This window comes from Pseudorasbora parva, chromosome 3 (genome assembly GCF_024679245.1).
Source record: "Pseudorasbora parva isolate DD20220531a chromosome 3, ASM2467924v1, whole genome shotgun sequence".
Classification (NCBI taxonomy): Eukaryota; Metazoa; Chordata; class Actinopteri; order Cypriniformes; family Gobionidae; genus Pseudorasbora; species Pseudorasbora parva.
In genome coordinates this window covers 40,942,231-40,966,529 of record NC_090174.1, presented here as the reverse complement: position 1 = coordinate 40,966,529, position 24,299 = coordinate 40,942,231, and the positions used below count along the sequence as shown (strand labels likewise).

General features: G+C 40.6%; 1 protein-coding gene across 2 annotated transcripts in view; it reads right to left on the bottom strand.

Moving 5' to 3' along the window:
* Window positions 1–21,421, bottom strand: part of whrnb (whirlin b) — an 80,735-nt gene extending 59,314 nt beyond the window's left edge. For both annotated transcript variants that reach the window (XM_067438890.1, XM_067438891.1), the window contains exon 1: window positions 20,199–21,421. In XM_067438890.1, the coding sequence (XP_067294991.1) occupies window positions 20,199–20,927 (729 nt within the window). In that variant the 5' untranslated portion in view covers window positions 20,928–21,421. The remainder of the gene's footprint in view (window positions 1–20,198) is intronic.
* Between the last annotated feature and the right edge of the window lie 2,878 nt (window positions 21,422–24,299).

Here is a 24,299-nt window from a genome sequence, read left to right as displayed (position 1 = left end):
TCTACAGCGGTGAAGTTAATTGCGGGGATACAAGGCATTGTGGGAATCTGGAGTTCTTGCAATCTTCAAAGATGAATCAGGTTGAGTGCAGCCCCTGAATCAACTAGCGCTGAAACATATTTGGAACTACTGTTAGAAGAAAGTTCGATGATCTGTGAAAAGTTGTGTGAGTGTGGAGGTGTAAGGGTCACTATACTCACACGGGTCTTGGAGTATGGAGGTTTCCTCCCCTTGTTAGGGCAAGCAGAGTTCAGGTGGTCCTTTCCTCCACAAAAGAAACATAGTCCTTCCCTTTTGCGACGTTCCTTTTCCTCAGCAGAAATCTGTGTGTAACCAGTCTGCATGGGGTTCTGACATGTCAAGGGATGTCAGGACTTGTCCTTGGGCAGGGGTAGGTGATTTGTAGCTACGCTTTGAGCTTGGAGAATTTCGAAGCAAGTTATCTATTCTTATTGCCAAAGAGATAAAATCATTGAGGTTATCATCAACTCCTTTACAGGCAAGTTCAGCCTGCAGGTTTTGATTGAGTCCCTCTCTAAACACTGTCTTTAGTGCAACATCATTCCATTTACTTTGGGCGGCTAGCGTTATAAATTCTACAGCATAGTCAGCTACTGAGCGAGAGCCCGTAGATGGAGCAATTGAACAGAAATATCCTTGCCCCCTTCCGGATATTCAAACACCTCATGTAATTGTGAGACAAAGTAATTAAATAATGTTTGTAGTTGTTGGTCTGTCCCCCAAACCGCTGACGCCCATTCTAACGCTCTCCCGGTTAACAACGTCATCAAGAAGGCACATTTTTTAGAGTCTGTCTGAAATGATTCAGGTTGACATGAAAAATAGATTCTGCATTGCCGCAAAAATCCCCTACATTTCTCAGGAGAGCCATCAAATTTGTCAGGAAGAGCAAATCTTACCAGGGTAATTTGAGGGGATGGAAGCGAACGGATATACTGAGTTAAACTCTCGTTAGCAGCACTCAGATGACTCAGTTGTTCCTGGTAGCCCTTCAGAATTTCACTCTGGTAAGCATAAGCTGGTTGGAGTTGAGAAACTTTCGCTGGATCCATTGGTGGCGAAGTATTCTGTAATGGACTCGACATGGAGGCAAGATGGGATGCAAAAGCTGGAAGTTTAATAAAAGTCAGCAACCAAATTCGAAACAACAGGCAGAGAGACGTAGTCAAGAACAGGCATAAAGGTAGAAATACGAAGGCAAAACCACAGGCAAGGGGTAACACTTGGTAAGACAGTGAATAACTGGCAATATTTCGCAAAGTAGCAGTGGACTGGCATGACTATTTATACTGTGTGTAACAGGAAGTAACCAACGAGCAAGAGTCCCAGTTAGTATTCAGGAGAGGGTTCCCTCTGGTGGCTGGATGAATGAGTGTCAGCCTCTTCCATTACAGTAGGGGTGTAACCCCGGCATCCTGGCCAAATTTGCCCATTCGCCCTGTCCTTCTTCTTTAAGAGGCTCCTCTGTCCTCCACTCATTACCTATATTAATGGCACCTGTTTGAACTTGTTATCAGTATAAAAGACATGTCCACAACCTCAAAGTGTCAGACTCCAAACTCCACTATGGCAAAGACCAACAAAATGGAAGACATACAAGACCACTGATAATCTCCCTCGATCTGGGGCTCCGTGCAAGATCTCACCCCGTGGAGTCAAAATGATCACAAGAACAGTGAGGAAAAATCACAGAACCACATGAGGGGACCTAGTGAATGACCTACAGAGAGCTGGGACCAAAGTAACAAAAGCCACATCAGTAACACAATACGCCACCAGGGACTCAAATCCTGCAGTGCCAGATGTGTCCCCCTGCTTAAGCCAGTACATGTCTGGCCCCGTCTAAAGTTTGCTAAAGAGCATTTGTATGATCCAGAAGAGGAATAGGAGAATGTCATATGGTCAGATGAAACCAAAATATAACTTTTTGGTAAGACTCAACTTGTCATGTTTGAGAAAAGAATACTGAGTAGCACCATACCTACTGTGAAGCATGGGGGTGGAAACATCATGCTTTGGAGCTGTTTTTCTGCAAAGAAGAAAAAATCTTCTGCAGAACTGGACCGTCCTGTGTGCTTATCTGAGCTAATTATGTTCTCAGTGTGTCATCACAATTATGGATGATTGAACGTAATTCAGTTTTACTAGGGATTTCATAGGGGAAGGGAGGGTTCGAGAACAAGACAAACAGTACTGTAAGAGGCCACCCAATATTAGAAGGTTTTGAGAAGTCAGGTGATTGGTTGAGGCATGGCTCCAATCCCGAACCTCAGTTAACTAGTTAACTCCATTAATAATTAAGCATAATACCTTCTATTGCAGATTCAGTGTCCTAAACCACAGGGATCCGTGGACAGTTCCAGAACAGTCTGTAAAAGCTTTGCAATATGTGCACTACCCCCTGAAGACATCAGACCTAGAAACACCATTAAACAGTAAAAAACTAGGTCTGAAGCACAACATTAAAAAAAATGTCAAGAAAAGACAACCTTCACTCTTTTAACATGAGGAACTTTTTGAACATACTTCTCAGCCTTCTTTCTGTCAGATTAGCTTAACACTAAAATGCTGTGATGGTACTAAATATCTTACATAAAGGTCTTTAGGGACATTGAAGCACTAAACCTGCCATAAAAGAGCAATTCTTTCCTCTCAGTCTCATCAGACACTTACTACTTCATATGTCACTCATTCTCTGTAAATCTGGACGGTGAACTCATATTATGTTGAAGGAAAGGCAGAGAACTTTTCAGATTTCATGACCCATTCAGAATGTAAAAGGTCAAGAGAACAATGTATGCCTCCAGGGAGGCACAAAAATATCTCACTTGAAAAGTTTGAATGCAGCAAATGTTGGTGAGATAAATATAAACATGTTCTATATCTTTAAAGAGAAGGCATACCACATACTGTATGTTCATTTTTAGTTGCTAAAAAAACATAGCAAACCTGCCCAACGGGAGCTAATAACACAAAGGTTATTGACTATGAAGTCTGTAAACAAGTGAGATGTATTCATTCCCAACTCTCCTCTTACTTTAAAAGAAGAGATTTGAGAATCACAGAGCGTATTTGAGTCACCTGGGTTGCCAATATTTTAATTTGCTTGTTTATTGTTCCATTAACTGTGACAACGCAGTGTGAAGACGCATAAAAGACGCACACTCAATTAAAACACGGATAGCAGCTATTAACTTCAATATAAATTTAGATTATAAATGTGTTTAGTTAACATTCCCACAACAGCACTGGAGAAATGTGGTATATAATATTATGAAAAATAACAGTTTCCCTGAAAAGCTCATTGCTCTCCACTGCTTTCTTCATTTTTTCAGCATAGCTCGCTTTAGCTGTTAAAATCTAAACTCAGCAACAAAGTGTATACTCTATAAGGTCAAAAACACACTGTGGCAGAGAATGATTGTTTTCTAGTAGATATGCATATATCTGCCATTGACGTACACTAAACATACTTTAGACTTCATGCTTTGCCAGAAGACATTTTTCACCATTGACAACCATTCAAAAGTAATCATATATTCTGAATTTTCCATAAAAACCACTACCACTGAGACAAATGAGAATGCTAATGTATAACTCTCTCTCCAGGTTTTCATAAGACCTCCTTGGTTAGAAAGAAAGGCAAACTGTCCTAGGATCCCTTAAATCCACTGCATTGCCTGAGTCTTTTATACATTGCCTTGCCAACAAAAAGGATACTTACAAAATTCTTAACTAACTACTTAATCACTACCTAACAACACAAACTCTCCATGTCTTTCACTGTATTTACTTTCATAACACAAAACTAAAGCTCTGCTAAAACTCCCTGTTTTCTATTGATCAACCTACATTTAGGCTCTTCCTTACTTTTTGTTCGGCATTTGAGAGACCCAAGACTGGATAACACCCTCAAACAGCTACAGTTTAACACTTAAAATGCACCATTTAGAAAATGCAGTACACAAAAGCATTCAGTCTTCGCTGCTCAAAATGTTAAAAAAAAACATTCAATTCAGAGGAAGCGATATTCATCCAGGAGCTCTGAAAAGTATTAGGGTAAAACATTTATTCAAAAAAATTATAAAGTACAGGTAAATAGAACTATGGTTCTGCTCTAAAATATGGTAAATAATACATTTGCTTTCACCTTCAATATGCACGGAGAATGCATGGAGAATGACACCAGCAGCCATATCACCCTGTAGCCCAAGACTGGTTTCCCACTGAAGCTAAGCCGGGCTGAGCTTGGTCAGTACCTGGATGGGAGACCAACTGGTAAAACCAGGTAGCTGCTGGTAGAGGTGTTAGTGAGGCCAGCAGGGAACACTCACCCTGTGGTCTGTGTGGGTCCTAACACCCCAGTATAGTGATGGGGACACTATACTGTCAAAGAGCACCGTCTTTCGGATGAAACGTTAAACCGAGGTCCCGGCTCTCTGTGGTTTTTAAAAATCCCAGGATGTCCTTCGTTAAAGAGTAGGTGCAATGAATGGGAGATCGGGATCTGGAAGTTTTAAAATGGGGGCTGTAGTGAAGCTGGTCTTGAGTTTCTCAGAGGCTTCCTGAGCATTGTTGTTCCATGTTAACTTGGAGGGTTTGCCCTTCAGAAGGGATGTCAAGGGAGCGGCGATGAGGCTGTAGCCACGGATAAAGCGTCTATAAAAATGAGCAAAGCCGAGAAACCGTTCCAACTCCTTAATTGTGTGGAGTCTTAGCCATTTGGTAACAGCTTTGATCTTTGAGTTGTCCATCTCAACACCTTGGTGATATACCGCAAGAATGTGGTTCTGACTATGTGGAATTCACTTTTTTTTTGCTTTTACGTATAGTTGGTGTTCTTGTAGGCGAGACAGGACCATTTTGAAGTCTCTGATATGTTGGGTCCTGTTTGGGGAGTAGATGAGTATATCATCAATGTAGGCTATGACACACTTGTTTAGAAAGTCCCTGAAGATTTCATTGATGAAGGCTTGGCTGCTGGTGAGTTAGCTAGGCCATATGGCATAACCTGATATTCGTAGTGCCCCCTGGTGGTGATAAATGCAGTTTTCCACTCATCACCCTCTTGAATGCGAATGAGATTATATGCAATTCGCAGGTCCAGTTTGGTATAGATGCGGGCCTCACAAAGCTGTGCAAGAGCAGAGGGCACTAACGGGAGTGGATATCTGTATTTGACGGTGACAGTGATAAGACCTCTGTAATTGATTCATGGGCAGAGGCCTCCATCTTTCTTCTCAACAAAGAAAAAGCCAGCTGCTGCGGGGGAAGTGGAAGGCCGAATAAATCCATATGCGAGTGCTTCTTCAATATATATTTCTCCATTGCCAGGGTTTCAGGTCTGGATAATGGGTAAACTTTGCTCTTAGGTGGTGCCATGTTGGGTAGTAGCTCTATTGCACAATCCCAAGGACAGTGAGGTGGTAGCTGAGTTGCCTTGACTTTACTGAAGACCTCAGAAAATTTGGAATATTCCTTGGGTATAGTGGTGAATGTTTGGTTCTCTGGACTTTCCACACTGGTGGTGAGGCAAGACATGGTAACAGCAACCTGTAGACAGTAAGCCATACAATAACTTGACCATTGTTTAAGCTCACGAGGGGCGGCAGTGGCTCAGTGGTTCATGTAGATTGTCTACAAACCGAAAGGTTGGTGGTTCGATCCCCGGTTCCACCTGACCAAGTGTCGAAGTGTCCATGAGCAAGACACCGAACCCCAGCTGCTCCCGATGAGCTGGATGGCGCCTTGCATGGCTGACATCGCCGTCGGTGTATGAATGGGTGAATGTGAGGCAAAAATGTAAAGCGCTTTGGATAAAGGCGCTATATAAATGCAGTCCATTTACCATTTCACCCTGGTGCCAGGAAATGAGGGGATCATGGACAGCCAGCCAGGGATGGCCCAAGATGAGTGGATGTTTAGGGGAGTTGATGACGTACAAGGAAATTGTCTCAAGGTGAAACAGAAACCAGAGAGTTAATGGAACAGTTTGGTGAGTAATGCCTGTGCCGATGGGTACATTGTCTACAGCGGTGAAGTTAATTGCGGGGATACAAGGCATTGTGGGAATCTGGAGTTCTTGCAATCTTCAAAGATGAATCAGGTTGAGTGCAGCCCCTGAATCAACTAGCGCTGAAACATATTTGGAACTACTGTTAGAAGAAAGTTCGATGATCTGTGAAAAGTTGTGTGAGTGTGGAGGTGTAAGGGTCACTATACTCACACGGGTCTTGGAGTATGGAGGTTTCCTCCCCTTGTTAGGGCAAGCAGAGTTCAGGTGGTCCTTTCCTCCACAAAAGAAACATAGTCCTTCCCTTTTGCGACGTTCCTTTTCCTCAGCAGAAATCTGTGTGTAACCAGTCTGCATGGGGTTCTGACATGTCAAGGGATGTCAGGACTTGTCCTTGGGCAGGGGTAGGTGATTTGTAGCTACGCTTTGAGCTTGGAGAATTTCGAAGCAAGTTATCTATTCTTATTGCCAAAGAGATAAAATCATTGAGGTTATCATCAACTCCTTTACAGGCAAGTTCAGCCTGCAGGTTTTGATTGAGTCCCTCTCTAAACACTGTCTTTAGTGCAACATCATTCCATTTACTTTGGGCGGCTAGCGTTATAAATTCTACAGCATAGTCAGCTACTGAGCGAGAGCCCGTAGATGGAGCAATTGAACAGAAATATCCTTGCCCCCTTCCGGATATTCAAACACCTCATGTAATTGTGAGACAAAGTAATTAAATAATGTTTGTAGTTGTTGGTCTGTCCCCCAAACCGCTGACGCCCATTCTAACGCTCTCCCGGTTAACAACGTCATCAAGAAGGCACATTTTTTAGAGTCTGTCTGAAATGATTCAGGTTGACATGAAAAATAGATTCTGCATTGCCGCAAAAATCCCCTACATTTCTCAGGAGAGCCATCAAATTTGTCAGGAAGAGCAAATCTTACCAGGGTAATTTGAGGGGATGGAAGCGAACGGATATACTGAGTTAAACTCTCGTTAGCAGCACTCAGATGACTCAGTTGTTCCTGGTAGCCCTTCAGAATTTCACTCTGGTAAGCATAAGCTGGTTGGAGTTGAGAAACTTTCGCTGGATCCATTGGTGGCGAAGTATTCTGTAATGGACTCGACATGGAGGCAAGATGGGATGCAAAAGCTGGAAGTTTAATAAAAGTCAGCAACCAAATTCGAAACAACAGGCAGAGAGACGTAGTCAAGAACAGGCATAAAGGTAGAAATACGAAGGCAAAACCACAGGCAAGGGGTAACACTTGGTAAGACAGTGAATAACTGGCAATATTTCGCAAAGTAGCAGTGGACTGGCATGACTATTTATACTGTGTGTAACAGGAAGTAACCAACGAGCAAGAGTCCCAGTTAGTATTCAGGAGAGGGTTCCCTCTGGTGGCTGGATGAATGAGTGTCAGCCTCTTCCATTACAGTAGGGGTGTAACCCCGGCATCCTGGCCAAATTTGCCCATTCGCCCTGTCCATCATGGCATCCTAATAATCCCCATAATAATTGGCCTAATCACTCCGTCTCCTCTCCACCAATCAGCTGGTGTGTGGTGAGAGTTCTGGCGCAATATGGCTGCCGTCGCATCATCCAGGTGGATTCTGCACATTGGTAGTGGTTGAGGAGATTCCCCCTTCTATGTAAAGCGCTTTGAGTGCCTAGAAAAGTGCTATATAACTGTAACAAATTATTATTATTATTATTAATTAATTAATTACCTTTGTTTGCCATTTGCAATTGCTCTCTGTCTCTCTTATGTCTTTTTGCGTTAAAATACTAAATACTATAAAGTCTTTTCAATTCAGTATCAATAAAAACAGGGCAACTGTGCATCCTTGCAAACAAACTGTCATCTCACAAAAAAATATGCTTCACTGTTGATTCACTTAAATGATTCAGTGCAGTAAATTCAGCATATGCACAGCAAGGCACTTAGCACAGATGGAGTATATGTCATTTCCAAGGACAGCAGTGAGACACGTTCTGATACCTTGAATCAGACGCCTGCGTGCTGCAAGATTGATCTAATATCTGTCAAGGCCAGCAGGCAGCAACAATAGTAGACAACTTCACCAACTGATCAGTACGAAACTGCTGTCCTGACTGTGGTAATTGCTGTTTTGGGCTTTGAATAGGGAGAGATCAAAGTGAAGCAAACATAAACAGAAAGAAATTTAAACAGGCAGCAAGTGTCACGACAGAGGTCGAATGGTAGCTGGTTGCAGTGCTTTGTTTTAGAAAATGTAAAATTGTTCTTTTAGAGAGAGCTTTAGAAAAAGAGCAGAAAAGCTCATCAGTGCGGCTATAGATGAGTAATGCCTCTCAGTCTGCTATTCTAAAACACTCACAGTTTTAATTATACAACTTTGTAAAGCAGGAGCACTAACAAAATAGATTGCATTTACACTACAAGACAAAGGTTTGGACACCTTTTAATTTAGCATTATTAGTTTCCAATACCAATGCACAAATTGTAGTATGGGAATTATGAAGTGGCTAAAATGATTAAACAAAATCAAAATTATATTTATTATATACAGCAAATGTCAACTTAACAAACTCCTGACATCCTCTGGTCTCATTCGTGCAAAACTCATTCATTCCAAAAGAAAATAATCAGTTTAAAAAGGGGAGGGATGAGGGAAGTAAAACAATGTTGTTGTTTTTTTTCAAGTAAAATGTAGCTTTGTTAAGCACAATTTACCAACAACAAAAGCATGCAGTGACAAAGGACTAGCAAGATAGATCGAATGACAGACAGACAGACAGACAGACAGACAGACACACAGACAGACAGACAGACACATGCATTTATTGCAATGTTTATTTATTAAAGGGGGGGTGAAACACTCAGTTTCAGTCAGTGTCATGTCAATCTTGAGTACCTATAGAGTAGCATTGCATCCTGCATATCTCCGAAAAGTCTTTTTTTTTTTTATAATTATATAAGAAAGATGCGCTGTTCCGAGTCTTTCCGAAAAAAAGCCGAGCGGGTGGGGGCGTGTCGTGTGAGCGGAGCTAAATAATGACGTGTGCAGCAGCGTGCTGCTATTGTGTTGAGTCGAGTGCGTCATCCCTAACAGCGGGAAAAAAACTTTATTCAAAATAAAAATATGGCTTGTAATCAGATACAGCCATACATCTATGATCCGGAATCAGACCCAGAGGCTGCAGTTGAACAGGAGCAGCAGCAAAAACGACTAGAGCAGGACGTCTCTATGTGGTAGGTTATACACTAACTATATAATATGCTTAGCGGCTTGTGTTATTAACATATTTATACTTGAATTATATCGTCGTATTTTTGTCTTTGAAGGTGTAACGTTACATGTGGGAAGTGCAGTTGTGCACATGTGTTTGTGTGTTTACGCGTGGTTTGTGTAGACAGTAAGCGGACCGGTTTTGCACAGCAGGATTAGTTAGTGTTTACATAGCGCATTTGAATGAAGAAGCGTGCTTATTTAGTTCAACATATTTCCCCCCTCTTTGTGTATTGTTGTTTGGAGTGCTTTTACAATACACAAACATAAAGTTACACATATAGTGGCCAGCTAAACAAATGTACACGCACTACACATCGCATTCTCCATTGATCAATTAGCTATACGTGATCATGTTTGGGCTACTTGATGAGCATAACGTTAGGCAAAAACACAGACATTTGAAGCAGTCTCACTCACCGTCTGCGGTACTAACGTTGGGACTGCTCCATCCTTCAGCATTAGGCGATCGGGAAAATCCTGTGTCGAGCTGGGCCTTGTTTATGAAACAGTCGGCACCAAAATGCAGCGAACAGATATAAACATTCGCGCAACTCAGTTGCTGATCCGGAAAAGCAAATTACATCCACTGTTGCCTTAACGCGGGGTTTTGGGAATCTGTGCAGGACTGTCTTGGTCTGGCAACCAAAAACGCACTTTTTTGGTGACATTGTTATGTGCACATTACCTGTGCAGCGCAGCCTACAAGCCAGCGCTTTGATGGGCGTAGGCTGTTGCTTTCGCTCTCTCCCTCGCTCTCTCTCACGCGCTTCCGGTAGAATTGTCCGTAAGGCCCATACAAGGAAATTCCGCCCCCATTAACGTCAAAGGGGACGCATGATCTCAAAAAACTTGCCGAAACTTATGACTAACCGGAAGTAGTATTTTTGACAAAGAAATACTCCCATCAAACGTCCACCTTAACTTTTGAAACTTTGTCTATGTTTAGTATGGGATTCCAAGTCTTTAACAGTGTAAAAAGATCAGTATGCATGAAACAGCATTTCACCCCCCCTTTAAGATTTTTTATCTATCAAAAAATGGACTTGATCGTTTAAACAAGCACATTCACAACATATTTCAGAGCTGACGTGGGAGGAAAGATTATCAGTGAATAAAGCTTACATTTCGACCTGCTTGTCACACAAAGCTAGAAACCGGATCACTGTATGATTTAATTAAGCCAAGAACAAATATTTTGAGCAAATTCATATGGTTTTAAAAATGAGGCCCATTGTATGGAAAAACATGACTTCAGATTTTGGAAAATATCTTATATTAATATGTTGTGTTCTAACCAAGGAACAAAGTAATACTGAATTACATAAAGGTGAGTAAATTATGACTTTTGGGTGACTATGGGCCCTTTACACCTGGTGCAATGCAGGAAGTGTTTTTTGCTAGTTTCAGCCCGACACAGTTATCATTTTTACGTCCTGCGCCACGTTGTTTAAATAGCAAATATATTTGCATCTGTTTGTGCACCCATGGGCATTCTGGTCTGAAAACGAGGTGTGGTCCGGTTGGCTTGTTGCTAATTAGAGGCAACTAAAAATAGACTGTGCCACTGACCAACTGAAAAAAAAAGTCATAGCACAATCCGCTTGTTAAGTCGTTTCTGGGTCCAAGCCTCAACTCGTTTCACTTGAGAATGCCATTGACGCCTGTTTATGAGAGCAATTTTTTCATATTAAACATCTACAAAAGTTAAACATTTTAAATACTTACAGTCTACACAACATTCTCTATGGTCACAGCGTTACAGACAGAATTAATATTTTAACGATTTATAAAATAATCACTGACTGGCCATCTGGAATTTTGGTATAGAGAAAAAGGTTATTATTATAACTTTTTTTTTGTATTACACCACATTGTGTGTGTGTATATTAGCACCGTTTGTAGTTTTTCTTGTGGTATAAGATAGAGCGTTTGGATCCGGAAGCGCTGCCGCGTGACGTCAGCCTTAATAACTGGATATTATTAAGCGCTTAGATCATTAAAATAGGACTCATAAGCCCTATAAGTAATTCTTTCTCCTGGGGGTCATAAATTATTTTCTTAATTGACTGGGGCTAGTCAGTGATTTTATTGCAGTGTGAATCTAGAATATCAGTATTTTTTTTCCAGCACACGTGTAAAAATTCCATGCCGAATTACCTACTGTTTTTTTACCACACCAAGATCATGTGGTAATTCAATTTCCGTCCGAATCCACATCTATGAATTTTCTACAATATACAGGTCCTTCTCAAAAAAATAGCATATTGTGATAAAGTTCATTTTTTTCCATAATGTAATGATAAAAATTTAAACTTTCATATATTTTAGTTTCATTGCACACCAACTGAAATATTTCAGGTCTTTTGTTAATTTAATACTGATGATTTTGGCATACAGCTCATGAAAACCCAAAATTCATATCTCAAAAAATTTGCATATTTCATCCGACCAATAAAAGAAAAGTGTTTTTAATACAAAAAAAGTCAACCTTCAAATAATTATGTTCAGTTAAGCACTCAATACTTGGTCGGGAATCCTTTTGCAGAAATGACTGCTTCAATGCGGCGTGGCATGGAGGCGATCAGCCTGTGGCACTGCTGAGGTGTTATGGAGGCCCATGATGCTTCGATAGCGGCCTTATGCTCATCCAGAGTGTTGGGTCTTGCGTCTCTCAACTTTCTCTTCACAATATCCCCCAGATTCTCTATAGGGTTCAGGTCAGGAGAGTTGGCAGGCCAATTGAGCACAGTAATACCATGGTCAGTAAACCATTTACCAGTGGTTTTGGCACTGTGAGCAGGTGCCAGGTCGTGCTGAAAAACCAAATCTTCATCTCCATAAAGCTTTTCAGCAGATGGAAGCATGAAGTGCTCTAAAATCTCCTGATAGCTAGCTGCATTGCCCCTGCCCTTGATAAAACACAGTGGACCAACACCAGCAGCTGACATGGCACCCCAGACCATCACTGACTGTGGGTACTTGACACTGGACTTCAGGCATTTTGGCATTTCCTTCTCCCAAGTCTTCCTCCAGACTCTGGCACCTTGATTTCTGAATGACATGCAAAATTTGCTTTCATCCGAAAAAAGTACTTTGGACCACTGATCAACAGTCCAGTGCTGCTTCTCTGTAGCCCAAAAGTGGCTTGACCTGGGGAATGCGGCACCTGTAGCCCATTTCCTGCACACGCCTGTGCACGGTGGCTCTGGATGTTTCTACTCCAGACTCAGTCCACTGCTTCCGCAGGTCCCCCAAGGTCTGGAATCGGTCCTTCTCCACAATCTTCCTCAGGGTCCGGTCACCTCTTCTCGTTGTGCAGCGTTTTTTGCCACACTTTTTCCTTCTCACAGACTTCCCACTTGATACAGCACTCTGGGAACAGCCTATTCGTTCAGAAATGTCTTTCTGTGTCTTACCCTCTCGCTTGAGGGTGTCAATGATGGCCTTCTGGACAGGGTCGGGTCAGCAGTCTTACCCATGATTGCGGTTTTGAGTAATGAACCAGGCTGGGAGTTTTTGAAAGCCTCAGGAATCTTTTGCAGGTGTTTAGAGTTAATTAGTTGATTCAGATGATTAGGTTAATAGCTCGTTAAGAGAACCTTTTTATGAAATGCTAATTTTTTGAGATAGGAATTTTGGGTTTTCATGAGCTGTATGCCAAAATTATCAGTATTAAAACAATAAAAAACCTGAAATATTTCAGTTGGAGTGCAATGAATCTAAAATATATAAAAAAGTTTGATTTTTAATATTACATTATGGAAAATAATGAACTTTATCACAATATGCTAATTTTTTGAGCAGGACCTGTAATAATAATTTTGTAACAGTGCAATATGAACCATATTCATTGAAATGAAGTAATAATTGCTCATCTTCACTGTCTGTTAAGAAAGGGAAGGCATCTATCTGCCAATACCAAAGGCTGGCCAAGTTTTAAATTATGGAAAAGTAATGAAGCACAAAAGTATGAGACAGAGAGCGAACGGTGGGATTTGTATTCTAAATGAGTGCAGAGTGAGATCGCGTGAGATGTAGTCATTCTCCAGGGATAACATGTGGCAGAAGGAGAAACAGGGCATACACAAGCCTGCATACAAGAAAGAAAGGAAGAAAGAGCGATGATAAACTGCTTTATACAAAACCAGCAGGAAAGCCGGAGGTGTGTGCACAGGCAGTCTATTAAACTCCAAATGTTCATGCTCCACAAGAATGTAATTGTTCAATTCAGGTTAAATTCCCCAGGTGCAGGCTCAAACTCACTGTGATTTCAACATGCTTCCAATCCAAACCAAATGTCTTTGACATCCCCAATGCCCAATGAGACAAGCTTGGTGAATAATGTAGAATAAGCATTGTAAAGCTTTAATTTTCATATAAAGGTCTTGATGTAGAAATAAGCTATTCATACTTACAGTAGGGGGATTGTGATTTTTCTGGCAAGAAAGAAAAGCACTTTGCAACATATTGGTGGGTCTATACAAGTCTTCTTCTTAAAGCCTCTCAGCTAAAACTGAGGGAGAAAGAGGTCTCTAATTGACTCTACATCTATCAGTCCTCCAGCATCCGCTTGGCCTTTTAAAATCTCCATGACAGTGCAGCAGATGGACTGTGTAAAACTCCATTCCCATCACCCTCTGCCCCTCCCCACTCAATATATCTCACTCTCCCTCTCTTCCTCCAAGCTATGACAACAAAAAAATCTCTCTTGCTTTGATAAATTGAACCATCTTATCTTTTACCAACCCATTCAGCACTTCTGTCTTTGATGATCCTCAGTGGTTGGAAAAACAAATCATCTTTTCATTATTTCGACACTTATATAACCACAAACTCTATCCTTATTGCATTATCTCAGACTTTCCCTTTCCCTCTATAAGTTATAAAATGGCCCATGTGCAGCAGTGCCGTTGAGCTGTATTTGTTCCAAAGCCATCAAATATGTAGTGCACATTGTTTTGGGCTCATGTACTGTGTGTTGGGAGTGGGATGGAGGGTTGTTAGCTATTCACAAGACTAGGGACGTCTCAGTGCTTGCTAATTCTACTGACAGAGATCAAGAGAACAAGATAAATATAGTCAATCAAGATAAGACTTGCAATACAGAGGGATACAAGCAGCTGCGTCGTCATTATTTTGCATTGCCAGCACAATTTGTCATTGAGAATAATTACTTAAGACTGGCAGGTCAATAGGGGTGAGACTCCAACAGACAGAGCAGACAATGTGACTTTGCCTGCTGTACTTCTTTGTCAAATCTCCTGTTATTTAGCAGATCACTTTAAAACAAATGATTAATCTCTAAATATTCCAATTTGAATGACTGAACAGGATTCGAGTGTCTTTTTTGTAGCGATGCAGCGATCGACCGACCAGGGACCAGAATCGCTCGATTTTCCTTATGACTGACCCAGCCGGTCAGTCTCGCGTCTTTCTCATTCCGAGCCATGAGAAAGTCTGTTTTACTGCCAGCGGCTCAGGCAATACCATCAGCTGCATGTTTGCGATCTCTTCTCTCCGACTGCAAAGTGACACACACCCGCGTCCTCTTAATCACTCATCTCATTCGCTCCAGTTAAATAGTGCATGTATTGTACATAATTTTACTGATTCGTGCTCAAGTGGTGTGCACAAGCTGCTGCCACTCAAACAGCTTGTGAGTCGCAAATACCAAAAAGAGTCGCTTACTGCACTTAAATGGACAAATACATAATTTTTTTCCCCAAAATTACCACCATGGTGAGAATTAAAGGGTTAGTTTACCCAAAAATGAAAGTGATGTCATTAATGACTCATGTCTAATGTCGTGGATTGGTTTTCAATCCTCAAATTTTGTTGTGAATTGGCATACTGATTTATGATTCGGATCGCCAATGTCACGTGATCTCAGCAGTTTGGCAGTTTGACACGCGATCCCAGTCATGAATCAATCCGCTGATTCAAAACTGTTTGAATCTTTATTTGAGAATTGAAAACCAAACACAGAAGAGAAGACAATGCTGAATAAAGTCGTAGTTTCTGTTATTTTTGGACCAAAATGTATTTTCGATGCTTCAATAGATTCTAATTAACTAACTGATGTCACATATGGACTACTTCGATGATGTTTTTATTCCCACTGGACATGGACAGTGTAGTGTGCATACATTTCCATATGCTTTTTGTGTTCTGAAGATAAACAGAGGTCTTACGGGTGTGGAACAACATTAGGGTGAGTCATTAATGACATCAATTTCATTTATGGGTAAACTAACCATTTAAGATAAACACAGCCAGTTTTGGAATGTAGTTGAAAAAGATAACGCATGTTGTGTAAGAGTATATTGGGTCTGTGCATAAACACATAAATTGACAGCATATTCCTGCTGCTGTCTGTTATTAGCTTGACAAGCCAGACCCACATCAAGATGTTGGGTCTGGAAACTCACCATTGACAGGCCTTAATCTGACAATCCTATCAACTACAAGTCTTCCAGAGTCGCGACCAAAGCCAATTCGAAAGACCGCTTGTTCGCCAGCTTCTTTTTTTATAAGAAGCACGCAGAACCTCCGCAACTCTGCCGTCATTATGTTAAGCCCACCCACCGACTCTATACACGATGTGATTGGCCTGACCAGAGTTTGGTTTTTTATAGCTCAGGCGTGTATTGAGAGTTGCTAGACGACACTCGCGGCAGATTAGATTTGCTGCCGCTAGGGTGCGTCTAGATTTCTAGGCGAGTCTGTCATGGTAATCAAAGAACAAAAGAAAAAAAAAAGAAAAGTAAAAAATCACTCTCTGCTCATGACTGATTTTGCTTTATAACTTTAATTGTAAGCATTATGTTTTTTTAAAAATAATAAAGACTATCCAGTGTTAGTTAACATTTGATTATTTTAATCTTTGTAGTATTTCTTACTTGGATAGTTACCTACTGTTAGACCCACATCAAATATGTAAAGCCATGTTTATTTCATCTCTCTTTATTCTATTGCATTTATTTGTGCTGTTGTTGTTGTTTTTTTGTGTTTTTTTTTACAAATTGGAATCAGAAAATCAGAAATCGGAAATCGGAATTGGCCAAGAAAATTGCAATCGGTGCACCTCTATCTTTTTGCTTGGCTATGATCCTTCTAAGAGTAAGATACTAAATTGGAGTATATGGAAAAACAATTCATGCAGCGTTTAAATGAAATAAACGAATCCCTGTTACCGATTTAATCCTTTGATTTATTGTTTCCCACCCATTGACGCAACACACTACATGCCAAACTCTGTCAGACCTAATCAAGGCTCACAGTTGAGGCAGCTAGGAGTGTGTTCTCCAGCTTAAACACTATCTGTTTAATTAAACGATTTTATGAATTATTCAGCTCCTAATGGGAAGCAGAATGGATCCAATTAATAAATGAGAGCAAGAATCCCAACAGGACTGGCTCTGAACACCCCTATTAGCTTGGCACGAAAACAGGAACTACGGCAATTAGTGTGGAAATATGGTGCTGGAAGAACTGCTGGAATTCATCAAACATCAACATTGATTATGTTGAAAAGTGTGATCAGTCTTGTTTCCAGACTTATTGGATAGAGTTTCCCTTTCTTGAGAGGAATTTTGTTATTTCCTGTCTCATATAGATCTATCTATCTATCTATCTATCTATCTATCTATCTATCTATCTATCTATCTATCTATCTATCTATCTATCTATCTATCTATCTATCTATCTATCTATCTATCTATCTATCTATCTATCTATCTATCTATCTATCTATCTATCTATCTATCTATCTATCTATCTATCTATATCATCATCCCCTATACTGTCTTAACAAAAAAATTTTTTATAGATCCTTGAACTTGGCAAATAGGGCAATGCACACAACCATATTGCGCCATCAGCAAGTTTTCACAGCATGGTTTCTCAGTCACAAAAGGAAATGCATTACAGCGGACATCAGGCTTTGTTATTAGAGGTACTCCCCTAATAAAATATTAATTTTAAACAAACAGATCTCTATTCATTCATGCGCATCCATGCTCTTACAGTTTTTCTATAAAACTTGTGTACATTTCTCCGATTTTTAAAACTACTTGCAACCTCCACATCACCAAGTCACGTATGCACATAATACAAGTAATTTCTCATTATTTTAAACAAATTGCAAATGCTTTGATACAGTCATGCAAATGATTACGTGTAATTGTCTGCTGTTTCCTACAGTATCAGTCGCTTGTGTCATTGCTTATCAAAATGGATTATGCTGGTTCTCATTTAATAGTCTAACCCCTCAAATTATGTAGGCATTAGTCCCATGGATAAGTCATCAAATGCAAAATGGTTCAAATAGATATTATTTCTATTAGACTTTGTGTGTGTGTGTGTGTGTGTGTGTGTGTGTGTGTGTGTGTGTGTGTGTGTGTGTGTGTGTGTGTGTGTGTGTGTGTGTGTGTGTCCTTCTTTATATTACATTTTGGGGACCAAATGTCCCCATAAGGATAGTAAAACCTGAGATCACCTACATTGTGGGAACCAGCTAACGGTCCCCCCTTTTCAAAATGCTTATAAACCATACAGGATGAGGTTTTTTTTTGAGAAAGTTAAAATGCAGAATGTTTCCTGTGATGCGAAGGTTTAGGGGCAGGGGCAGTGTAGGGGGATAAAATGTACAGTTTGTACAGTGTAAGATCCATTACGTCTATGGAGAGTCCCCACAAAGATAGTGAACCAGACGTGTGTGTGTGCGTGCGTGCGTGCGTGCGTGCGTGCGTGCGTGCGTGCGTGCGTGCATGGCTCAAATTGTGACAATCTATCTGGTTGGTCAGGGAACATGTTGTTCAGATCAATTAGTGGTTCTTGCCCAGAATAAGAGCAACGTGAGAAAGCTTGCCTTAAAGCTAAAGACCATGTCATCTTCCATCAGATATTATGTTCACAACTCTGTAACTGTCAAATCAGCTCAATTCACACCTCTGTTTTACGTTAAACCATACAGCCAAAGCAAGACAACCAATTCTCACCTATCTTTATTAAGAAATTCTTACAGGCTTGCACTTTGAGTAAACCTGGTCAATCCCTTTTAATTCCTTCATATGGAACCTGCTATCAAGACAGACTGACACACATAATAAAGCTTCACAAACAGACTTACATTGTTTTTGTTGTGTGCTTTTTTTAGCTTGTGGATTCAATTCTGTCAAGGAAACAGGATTGCGACATGAGTAAGCCAGGCGGTACAACAAAGCAAGGATGATACAAAAGAACACTGCACTTCCCTCAGCGGTCTAACATGAACGCTCAAAAAATAAAACAAACATAGAATGAGCCTGCCCACACAAATAGTCAAAAAGAGAGAGAGAGGGAGAATGAGTGAGCAAAGAGGAGAGGAAAGTAAGAGTGAGTTGGCTGCCTGTCATTGCTCTTGTTCTGCAAACTGTAGCATCATTTGTTATGTAACCTATGATTTAACTCTCAAATCTAGAACTAAAATTAGAGACGATAAGAGATTCCACCACAGGCAAATCTGGACATTATAGTTGATCAAACACCAATACCTCCAATTATTTTCACAAAGCCTGAGACCAGCACCAGCTCCAAGGGTGTATTTAGAGCCATTTATCCAATTTTCTGAAATTACCTTTGCAGACACAGGGAATGAGAGCAAATGTGCTATAGAAAACGTGTGTGTGTGGAGGGGGTCTTGATTAGAAGGACCATGTGAAGAGAAGAGAGCAAATTAGATTTAGTCACAGTGGCCAGTTTGGGGTTCAGGCCAAAAGTAAGTGCACAGTTCTCTGTAATTTAGTGGGCAAAATAAAATAAAAAATTGATTTTAGCCCCACTAAAGCCAGGAACTCTTACTTGGACTGCAGCCAAAGAGTTTTCTGCAGGGCTATGACACTGGTAAAGGACTTTTCATGATCTCAGGATGGAAAAGGGAAGCAAATTGGACTTTTTGGTACAAAAAAAGGAGAGTCAGCACTGTAAAAATAAAAAGATACTTGTCTTGAAGCACCAAGTGGGGTTCCACGGATTGCCACACTGAAGGATCCCTCAAGAGCAGTGATTACCAACCAGGATATGAGTACACAAGAATATATATATTTAGATTTTGCTTTGTTAAACTGAAATGATAACTTATTTGATCATTTTAATAGGACTATGTCAGGGCTGTCAAACTATCTTCTGTACATCCTGCATTAGTCATTGTCATTTTTGCATACCCGCTTTTATTGCTCTTTATTTTCCTTTGTTTCCACATTTTGGTTGTGTACACGTTTTTTGTAGATCGGTTTTCTGTTTTTAATTGGGTTACTCTTCCCGATTGCTGGATCTGTGAAGTCTGCCTGTCGATATATCTATTCATATCGTAATTGTTTACATTGAGAATCTTTCTCCATGATTACCAGAAGTTAAAACCTGTGAATGACCAAAAATCTCAAGTGCTCCCTTCGCTAATAATGGGTTTACTTTACAGGAATAACTGACTGAGTAATTGCAGTAACTTATCAGAGAACTGCCCTTTTTGATAAGGGTTCTATAAGTTTCCAGCAGTGTGGCAGTCTGATAAACACAAAATGGTGCATCAAGTGTCTTATTGTTTTTACAGTGAAACAATTTCACACATAACAGATTCACATAAGATGCTGAGGACGAGAAATGTTTAAATAGAGCTCCCAAACACACACACACACTCTAAAAACTGCTGGCTTAAAAACAACCCAAGTTGGGTTGAAAATGAACAAACCCAGAAATTGGGTTGTTTGAATAGGTCCATTCACTGCGTTCAAACAACCCAATTTCTGGGTTTGTCCATTTGTAACCCAACTTGGGTTGTTTTTAACCCAGCATTTTTTAGAGTGCACACACACACACACACACACACACACACACACATAGAGAACACACATCACACATCACCTTGACTGCCTCTCCATGAGTGACTCGGTCAAACACCATGTTATTGACTTTCATGATCTGGTCTCCAACTCTCAGCCCCTCTCTCTCTGCGGATGATCCCGGCTCCACCAAAGACACATAGATGCCAACTCCATGCTCTGACCCACCCCGTATGCTGAATCCCAAGCCTTCGTGGCTCTTGCTCCTTTTCAGCGTAACTTGGCGAATTTCATCAGGCGCTTCCTGCATCAGCGTTGGCGCTGTCCCCTCAACTGCGGTGCTGAAAACGGGAGCCGCGCGCAGAGATCCGTGACTGGGACCGGCCTGCTCGGACTCGCGCAGAAAGTGCACCGAGGATGCTCCTGCGGGCGCGTTTGTGCTGCTGATGTCTTCCGAGCACTCATGCTTGACACTGCATGTCAGCAGATCCGACTTCAGATAAAGCCCTTCCGACGTGTACTGGTCGAACAGCAGCTGGTCCGAGCGGGGTATGACCAGGCGCAGCATGGGTAACAGTTGGCGCTTGTTAGGTGTGTTGAGAATGACTTTGAGAGTCTGCACGAGATCGAATACATTGCGCTTGGCGTGGTAAATATTGAGGCAGTGGATAAACTGCTCCCTTTCGAAGTCGTTGAGCAGCACGTTGAGCGCGTTGTGCAACTTCTTGACGTTAACGGAGAGCGCGCGGCCACCGGAGCCCAGCGAGTTCGCGCTCGACTTGAGAGAAGCGCGCTCTAGATCCGTGCTCATTCTCAGACACCTCAAAACCACAGGGGGATTTCACATCAGGCATTAGGAACGGAGCACGGTCACTGTCTCTTGCTAAAAACAGAAATGAACAGCGATTCGTGCGTTAAACCGGTGTGACGTGTCATGCTGAGTTAAGTCCCAGTTTGAGAGCGCGCGCTCAAAAAACAAACAAAAACAAAGATACAGTAAAATGGCAAAATAATGAGTGCAATGCAGTTTCGAAACTTTTTGAGTATGAATAAAAATTGTTTAATGATGAACTGAAAAAGTCCACTGTTCGTCCAGAGACAAACAACAAACCCGAATTAAGTCCCGCGAGGATTTGACGTCCGTAATAGTGACTTTAATCCTTACACATTGTGCGAAAAGAAACGGGAAATGAGACGTCCTGCAACGAAAAAGAAGATAAAATAAAATAAAAACACAATACGAACGTTTTAAGTTTGACAGCCGCGCTCAGGAGAGGAGCGCGTGGTCAGTGTGGCTCGCTCGGATTTCTTGTCGCTACTACTGAGTCCGTAGTGAGATACCGACAGAGGCGCTCTGGAGGAAATGACGCAAGCGCGAGGCGCCTCTGTTGCTTAGGAACAAACAACTAAGAAGAACGCATTTGGACAAACAAAACCACATTTTTCCTGCGCGTGAGCTATTTTTAATGTTCAGGGCCGCCGGGCTATTGACGTTAATCAATTGAAAAGTTGTTTGCAGAGAGCAGTGCGCACTTGGGGCCATAATATAAAAGTTCATAGTTTCAGGGAAACACAGTTGAAATCGTTGAAATCACAGCCACTTGATCTCAACTTTATGGGCAGAATGTGTTTCATGAGGCATATCAGTATTACAAAATAAAACCCATGCAGGCCAGTCAGGCTGTTGTCCATCTTATTTCGAAGCAAATAGATTGTAGATTAGCCTTATGTTTCTGCTCAGAAAGATACAAGTGCAACAAGTACAAAATACAATTTAATGTGTAATTTATGCATTATAATCAATCTGCAATTAAACATGAAAGATGCCAGTATGGTGCTAAGAGCAACGGTGGAAAATCCAATTTAGAGATCAAAAATATACTCCACAATTAAAACAAATCAGAATCAAGTATTTCAGAGAGCCATTCAATCAAGAAAACATAGTGACCTAAATATATTTTTCAGAAATAACTAATGAAAAACACATTTGATTCTGATTGACATTTTCTTTTTTGGATCCGACAAAATTGTAAAGACTTACATTTCAATCTTTCAGTTGATGTCTTATCCTAAATTAACAGGAAGTAGAGAACAGATTTACAAAAAGAGGGCAGTGTTTGGATATGTGTGTGCTTGATTTTTGAGTGCTCCATAAATTACACCTGAAACTCTCTAATCATCTGGGTAAAGAGTGTAAAATCACATCTTAAACACAGCTCTCACAGCTCTGCTGTGTCTGATACTGCATCTGCTAAAAAGCTGCATAATCCATACTGTACATTCACTGTAAAATAAATAAATAATGTTTTATTTATTTATTTGAACACCAATTGAACATTTTCTAGAGACTGATCACATCTACATTTTTCAGTTGGCCGAATTAAAATTCTGTGAATTAGAGTTTTTGCCCGTTGCTTAAACATTTTTTGCAAAACTTCGCTCATTGTGCCAAAACTCTACACACAAGTAAACATTACACAACAACACTGGGAAATATACCATTCACATTTGTGTCAAATTGAAACTCTTCTATCAAAACCTAAACTCAGCTATCAAAACGTAACATTACTTTGTCAAAATGTAACTCTGATTACAAAATTATACACACTTGCTTCATATGAATACACTTTCAGATCAGGTGAAACACACTAGTCTACTTTAAATAAAACACTGTAGTGTTTAATTCTTAATTCTAAATCTTATTTTCACTGTTTTTATTCAGTTCATCAGTTACAGTTACAGTTTCTGTTGTTGTTTTTTTTCCTACAAAGGTTTTCACAACAACGAAAAATGTAAAATTTCTGAATGTCCTTATGATAGATGCAACTGTGAACCGGCTTAGATGTGAGTGGACTCTCCGCCCAGCTTCCCTCATTGTCAGGCCATGGCTTACCACATGATCCACCAAAGTTGCTCTAATATCATCTGAAATATTGTTCTGTGTATAGCCTCTTTGACCCTTCTCTCTCTCTCTCTCTCTCTCTCTCTCTCTCTCTCTCTCTCTCTCTCTCTCTCTCTCTCTCTCTCTCTCTCTCTCTCTCTCTCTCTCTCTCTCTCTCTCTCTCTCTCTCTCTCTCTCTCTCTCTCAATGCTTGCAAAGTTATCAAAATGGCTTAACTGAGGCCTATTTGTGGTTGGCTGATTGGTGTTCAGTTTTGCAAGGAAGTGCCTTCAGGTGTGTATTTGAGTGGTTGCAATTTCCCGATGTGTATTGTATTTTGGCTACATGTGTTTTCCAAATGGCACCCTGAGATGTCAATTGAGATGCACCCTGAGATGGACCCAGAGACACCAAAAACAACCGCTTTTGTTTAAGGTATGGATACATGTGTTTGAAGTATATAGGTCTATAGTGTTCAAGCAATGGGCAAAAACTGTAATTCACAGATATTCAATTCGGCCAACGTACAAATTTAGATGTGGTCAGTCACTTGAAAATTTTCAATTGGAGACCTGAATTTTTGATTGTGTTCAGGGCAGTCCATGAAATGATTTGTTGATTATCCAGTTCCATATTTGTTCAGTCTACATTTTTTGATGTGCAAAAAAAGCAACCAGTGAGATTTTAGTCCAGACTTTGTATTTTAGCTGCTGTGGAAGCTCAGTTAAAACACACGTGTCATCCTCTAAGCTCATAAAGAGGAATTAGAAAGGCCTGTCAGCAGACATCCACTAACTACAGACAAACCAGAGCTATTAATAATCTTATATGGACAGACTGTTGCTCCCTTTAAGGCTTTATTTAACCTCATCCTTGTTTTAAGTCTATCTGCATTGACCCAATTCTTTTTCAATAAAAGTATATAAGTAAGTAATTCTTTATTTATATGGCACCTTTTATTGGAACCCCTGATATGATCAAAGATGGCTGTAAAAATAAAACTGCATTGTTTATCCTTTTGGCATTCCATAAAAAATGGCAAAAATATAAACTTCCATTGAAGTAAAATAATTGAGAGTGTGTGTGTGTGTGTGTGTGTGTGTGTGTGTGTGTGTGTGTGTGTATAAAAACCATTGTGCCTCTGGAATGTCCCCACATTTCACAAAAACAAACTGTGTGAGTGTGTGTGTGTGTGGGGGGGGGGGGGTTTGTCTAATTGTGAAATAAAAGTTTTTCTCTAACACATTGGCACCCCTAAATGTTTTGTGCGTTAAATATCTCTGAAGTAGTTGTCACTCTGAA